Genomic DNA, 6000 nt, shown 5'->3' with positions numbered 1-6000 from the left:
GTTAAGATGTTTGCAAATGTTTGCCTTTGAGATGTGTTTGTGATATTTTGAACAGTGCTTCATTTCACAAGAGATTTTAGTTTTTTTGCATGTTGTGTGCAATTCTTGGATTTGTGTGTAAAGCTGAAAAAAAGAGGCAACGTTTTTTAAATTTGTATAAGCAGCTGAAAAAAATGATCAGTGTTGTGTTGTGCGTGTAATGACTGTAAGCGGCCGCTGGGTGTCGCTGTCGCCAAAGGAATCGTGCACAGGTGTGGAGTTCAAACCTTCCGGCGGGAAACAAACACACACACACACACACACACACACACACGGTTATGACAGAGGGTTAAATATGCAGCAGTGGTTCATGAGTGAGTATAACGTGACACAAACACATGATCATCTGCTGCTCTTGCGCGGTTTTGATTTTGACAGAAGTGTAGCGTAATCTAGGTGACTCATTTAGTTCATGTATTCTGACTACTTTTTACATGACTTTGCCATTGTCAATAATATATAATCGTAATCCATAAAAAGTTACTTTAATCTGATTATGAGCATTACAATTACAAGTAATTGATTTTTGTAATCCGATTATTGCAGCTACGCTGCAAAAAATATTATATATATGTATTATTTAATATTTATAAAAACAATTATTGGTATGTATAGCTATATTAAGAGTTAATTTTCAAAAACATAGAAAATCATCTTTAAAGTTGTTCAAATGAAGTTCTTAGCAATGCATATTACTAGTTTTGATATAGCCTATTTATTTAATGATTTTTGACATAAAAGAGAAATGTATAATTGTGACACATACAATGTATTGTTGTCCGTTTCTACAGATAAACTTATGCTACTGATGACTGCGTCTGTGCTGCAGGGACACAGACAGCAAAAATATAAATATTTTTTTTACAAAGCTAGTGTATTGCTTAGTCATAGTAGTTATGTATTTTTCCACGTGTAGAGCTCTGTGTGTCAGTGTGTGGTGCTGCAGATGCTGGAGGTGTTGAGTCTGATGACTCTGGGCAGCAGTGCTGCATGTGTGTCCCCCGACAGCGAGCTGCTCTCCTTCATCACAGCCTCCTCCTCCTCCTCCTCCGAGAGGGAGTCGAGTGGCCGCTTGCGCAGACGCAGACCCCGCCGTGATGCCGTGAGAGAGTCGCTCATCATCATGGGCAATCAGGACGGAAAGCCGAAGCGCTCCGACGATGCAGCTCACGAGAACACGGCTCACAACGGCACAAAGAAAGGGAAGAAACCGCGAGTGGAGGGAGGGAAGAAGAAAAACAGATCCGACAGATCCTCAGTGTTCCCTCACATTCGCAAACGCAAGAACCAGAGCAAGACTAAAAGCTTCCTGAGCGGATCCAAAGAGGAGGATGCATCGCTGGATGAGCTGGACAGCGCTCTGTCGCTGTGTAATAAGACGCCTGATCTCTCCGGGGATGAGCTGGGACATTCGGACACCGAGCCCGAGCATCCTCGCCCCCAGGAGGAGGAGGAGAAGAAGAAGAAGAAGGTGACGAGCTCCGGATCCGACACGGACATGTACAGCCTCCACTCGGCCGCAGAGCAGGAGGATTTACTTGCTGACATCCAGCAGGCCATCCGTCTGAAGCAGGGCGTGATGCTCGGCTCCGTCCACATCCCCTGGCTCTGTAAACAAACCGGAGACACCCCCGACTCAGAGCCGCTCACCGAGCTACAAGCCATTCCCAAAGAGGAAACTAACGGGATTGTGAACGGGCTCTCAGAGGAGGCTCCGGGTGCTGAAGACCCCGAGGGCCCTCTGTCTCCAGCTGTGGCTCCTACAGACACACACCTGGAAGAAGAAGAGCCATCTCCTCCGCCTGACCTCAGGTACAGCTGTCAGTGTCTGAGTTCTGCTCTTAACTCTTTCCCTGCCAGCGTTTTTTTTAAAAGTTGCCAGACAAGTTCTGCTCATCAAGGCTGCATTCATCTCGTCCAAAATACAGAAAAAACCCATTAATCTTTCAAAATGTTATTAGAATATAAAATGACGCTTTCTGTGTGAATCTGTGTTAAAGTGTAATGTATTTCTGTGATGCTCCGCTGTATTTTCAGCATCATTCCTCCAGTCTTCAGAAATCAGAATAATATGATGATTTATTATTAGAATTATCAGGGAAACTGTGATACTTTTTGCAGGATTCTTTGATGAATGAAATGTTAAGAAGAACAGCATTTATTCAAAATATAAATCTTTTCTAATCAAACAAATCTCTGCTCTCACTTCTTAACACTTAACATAAGATGCTGAATAAAAGTTTTAATTTCTTTTAAAAATAGAATGAATAAAAATGTACTGACCCCAAACTTTTAAACGTAAGTGTATTTTGTTTAAAATAGAAATAGATTTCTATTTTAAATAAATGTTCTTCTTTTTATTCATCAAAGAATCCAGAGTATCACATGGTTCCAAAACAATGAAGCAGCACTGATAATAAATCAATATATCAGAATGATTTCTGAAGATCATGTGACACTGAAGACTGGAGGAATGATGCTGAAAATACAGCGGAGCATCACAGAAATAAATTACACTTTAACACAGATTCACACAGAAAACAGGAATTAGAACAAATATTCAGATTATTAAAAAATGTTTCTGTTTTTTTAATCAAATAAATGCAGCCTTGATGAGGAGAAGAGACTCGTTCTGATCCCTAACTTTTGTATGTTGTATATCGTTAAATAAATCGCTCATTTAAAGCTTTGCTCATATAGCCCACTCATACTCATGAGTATTGACTGAAATAATTGTGATTATGTTTTCTGCGGTGATCGAGCAGGTCCACAGGCTCGCTGGAGGGTGTCACCGTCATCGAGGAGCTCGTCCAGAGGCGCAAGAGCAGCGTTTCCTTCGCTCAGGAGAGTCCTCTGACCACACGACTGCTGATGTCTGTGGTCAAGCTCTATCCGTCCATCAGCACGTCCTACATCAAGACCACCACACGCCAGCTGAGCTCGCCCTCCTGCTCGCCCGCCCCCTCGCCGTCCAACAGCCCACTGTCCACCCGCCGCGGACCGGAGCGGGCAGAGAGGAGACGTGTCCAGCGCCAGCGCTCCATCAGCACCACCAGCTCCATCAGCCGCTCCGCAGACTGGACCGAGGAGCTCCGCACGCTGACCCTCCCAGCCATCGGCTCAGAGGACCCGCTCCGAACCAATCACAGCTCAGAGGACCCGCTCTGGACCAATCACAGCTCAGAGGACCCGCTCCGGACCAATCACAGCTCAGAGGACCCGCTCCGGACCAATCACAGCTCAGAGGACCTGCTCCGGACCAATCACAGCTCAGAGGACCCGCTCTGGACCAATCACAGCTCAGAGGACCCGCTCCGGACCAATCACAGCTCAGAGGACCCGCTCCGGACCAATCACAGCTCAGAGGACCCGCTCCGGACCAATCACAGCTCAGAGGACCCGTTCCAGACCAATCACAGCTCAGAGGACCCGCTCCGGACCAATCACAGCTCCACATGCAGCTTCCAGCCGGTGTTCACAGGTCAGCTCTGCACTGCATCTCAACTGTGAATGTCATTATCCATGCAGCCAAGGCATCACTCCTCATTTCCATTCAGTTTAAATCACAAACTAAAACTGAAGAAAAATTATTGAATTTGAATTAGAATTTTTTTTCAAGAATAATAATCTGCAATATTTGCAATAGCTGGTTATTTATCCTGAAAACATTTCCTTCTAATTTGACATTTGCATTTCTATCAAGCCTCTACAAGGTTTTATTGTGGTTTTTCAGATTTCCAGTCCTTTAAATCCCCCAACCAGAGCTTTTTTTCTTCTTTCGTATTTGACAGAATTACTCACAAACCAACTTTCTGTTTGATTCATTAAAAAGAATCCGCTCAACAGAATCACTCATTTCTGTTGCTGTAGATCGAGACGAGACTCATGAATCGTTTAGTTCCAGTGGTTTTTAAGGAACTGATTCTGTTCTGCATAAGAACTGGCTGGTATTAGAAGCACTCTTTCTTCTCGTGGTGTTTTGTTCTCCTTACACGGTCGATGGGTTAAACACACCGTGCCAAACACCTCTGAGTTCTGTCACTTCAGTATAATCACTGTGTTTTAGATGCGTTTCCTCGTTTTAGATGCGTTTCCTCGTGCTGACCTCCAGCATCTGTCTGATCAATTCATTACAAACTAACAAGGATGTTATCACCTTTATAACATTCATCTGAACAGATGTATTGATTGATTGTTTAATGGGCAGAACTACATCTCCCATGATGCACTTCATTTTGTTTCTCATTGGCTCCCTGACAGCGTGTGGCTCATCTTTGGTCTCATTGATATGCTAATGAAGTTAATGAGCTGTTGATAATCAGGCTGGTGAGCGTGTGAGTGTGTGTGACTGTAGGAACTGATCTCAGAGCAGCCTGTCTGCTAATATTACAGCGAGGTGAAGGGTCAGGATCTTAATCAATGTTGTGCTGACAGGAGCGTGTTATAGAGACTAATGACTTCTGTGTTCTCTGTGAGTTTAATGTGGATGTTGAGACGGTGAGGAGATAAAGGTCCAGCTGAAGCACTGCAGCAGTGACTCATTCATAAATCTGCAGAAAATAGCCCACACACACATACACACACAGTGTATCACACACACTCATTAATTCTTTCAGCCTCGACATATTCGACTGATATTAGACAGGCTCAGAGACTATTAGAGTTTTAGAGTGAGTGTGAGGGCCGTGTGCGCAGTAGTGAGTGTGAGGGCGGTGTGCGCAGTAGTGAGTGTGAGGGCCGTGTGCGCAGTAGTGAGTGTGAGGGCCGTGTGCGAGGGCGGTGTGTGCAGTAGTGAGTGTGAGGGCCGTGTGCGCAGTAGTGAGTGTGAGGGCGGTGTGCGCAGTAGTGAGTGTGAGGGCGGTGTGCGCAGTAGTGAGTGTGAGGGCCGTGTGCGCAGTAGTGAGTGTGAGGGCCGTGTGCGAGGGCGGTGTGTGCAGTAGTGAGTGTGAGGGCCGTGTGCGCAGTAGTGAGTATGAGGGCGGTGTGCGAGGGCGGTGTGCGCAGTAGTGAGTGTGAGGGCCGTGTGCCCAGTAGTGAGTGTGAGGGCTGTGTGCGCAGTAGTGAGTGTGAGGGCCGTGTGCGCAGTAGTGAGTGTGAGGGCGGTGTGCGCAGTAGTGAGTGTGAGGGCGGTGTGCGCAGTAGTGAGTGTGAGGGCGGTGTGCGCAGTAGTGAGTGTGAGGGCGGTGTGCGCAGTAGTGAGTGTGAGGGCGGTGTGCGCAGTAGTGAGTGTGAGGGCCGTGTGCGCAGTAGTGAGTGTGAGGGCGGTGTGCGCAGTAGTGAGTGTGAGGGCGGTGTGCGCAGTAGTGAGTGTGAGGGCGGTGTGCGCAGTAGTGAGTGTGAGGGCCGTGTGCGCAGTAGTGAGTGTGAGGGCCGTGTGCGCAGTAGTGAGTATGAGGGCGGTGTGCGAGGGCGGTGTGCGCAGTAGTGAGTGTGAGGGCCGTGTGCCCAGTAGTGAGTGTGAGGGCTGTGTGCGCAGTAGTGAGTGTGAGGGCCGTGTGCGCAGTAGTGAGTGTGAGGGCCGTGTGCGCAGTAGTGAGTGTGAGGGCGGTGTGCCCAGTAGTGAGTGTGAGGGCCGTGTGCGCAGTAGTGAGTGTGAGGGCGGTGTGCGCAGTAGTGAGTGTGAGGGCCGTGTGCGCATTAGTGAGTGTGAGGGCGGTGTGCGCAGTAGTGAGTGTGAGGGCGGTGTGCGAGGGCGGTGTGTGCAGTAGTGAGTGTGAGGGCCGTGTGCGCAGTAGTGAGTGTGAGGGCCGTGTGCGCAGTAGTGAGTGTGAGGGCGGTGTGCGAGGGCGGTGTGCGCAGTAGTGAGTGTGAGGGCCGTGTGCCCAGTAGTGAGTGTGAGGGCTGTGTGCGCAGTAGTGAGTGTGAGGGCGGTGTGCGCAGTAGTGAGTGTGAGGGCGGTGTGCCCAGTAGTGAGTGTGAGGGCCGTGTGCGCAGTAGTGAGTGTGAGGGCGGTGTGCGCAG

The 6000-nt window shown here is 48.0% G+C and overlaps 1 protein-coding gene across 1 annotated transcript in view; it reads left to right on the top strand.

The window, feature by feature from the left end:
- The first annotated feature begins 1123 nt into the window (after window positions 1-1123).
- LOC132122534 (formin-2-like) overlaps window positions 1124-6000 on the top strand; it is a 62205-nt gene continuing 57328 nt past the window's right edge. Inside the window, exons 1-3 of the mRNA XM_059532908.1 lie at window positions 1124-1851; window positions 2805-3134; window positions 3447-3520. Of these exons, the coding sequence (XP_059388891.1) occupies window positions 1163-1851; window positions 2805-3134; window positions 3447-3520 (1093 nt within the window). The 5' untranslated portion in view covers window positions 1124-1162. The remainder of the gene's footprint in view (window positions 1852-2804; window positions 3135-3446; window positions 3521-6000) is intronic.

The sequence above is a fragment of the Carassius carassius genome, chromosome 40 (genome assembly GCF_963082965.1).
Source record: "Carassius carassius chromosome 40, fCarCar2.1, whole genome shotgun sequence".
Lineage (NCBI taxonomy): Eukaryota > Metazoa > Chordata > Actinopteri > Cypriniformes > Cyprinidae > Carassius > Carassius carassius.
Note: the sequence above shows the minus strand (reverse complement) of the source record. Positions and strands in the feature narration are given on the sequence as shown.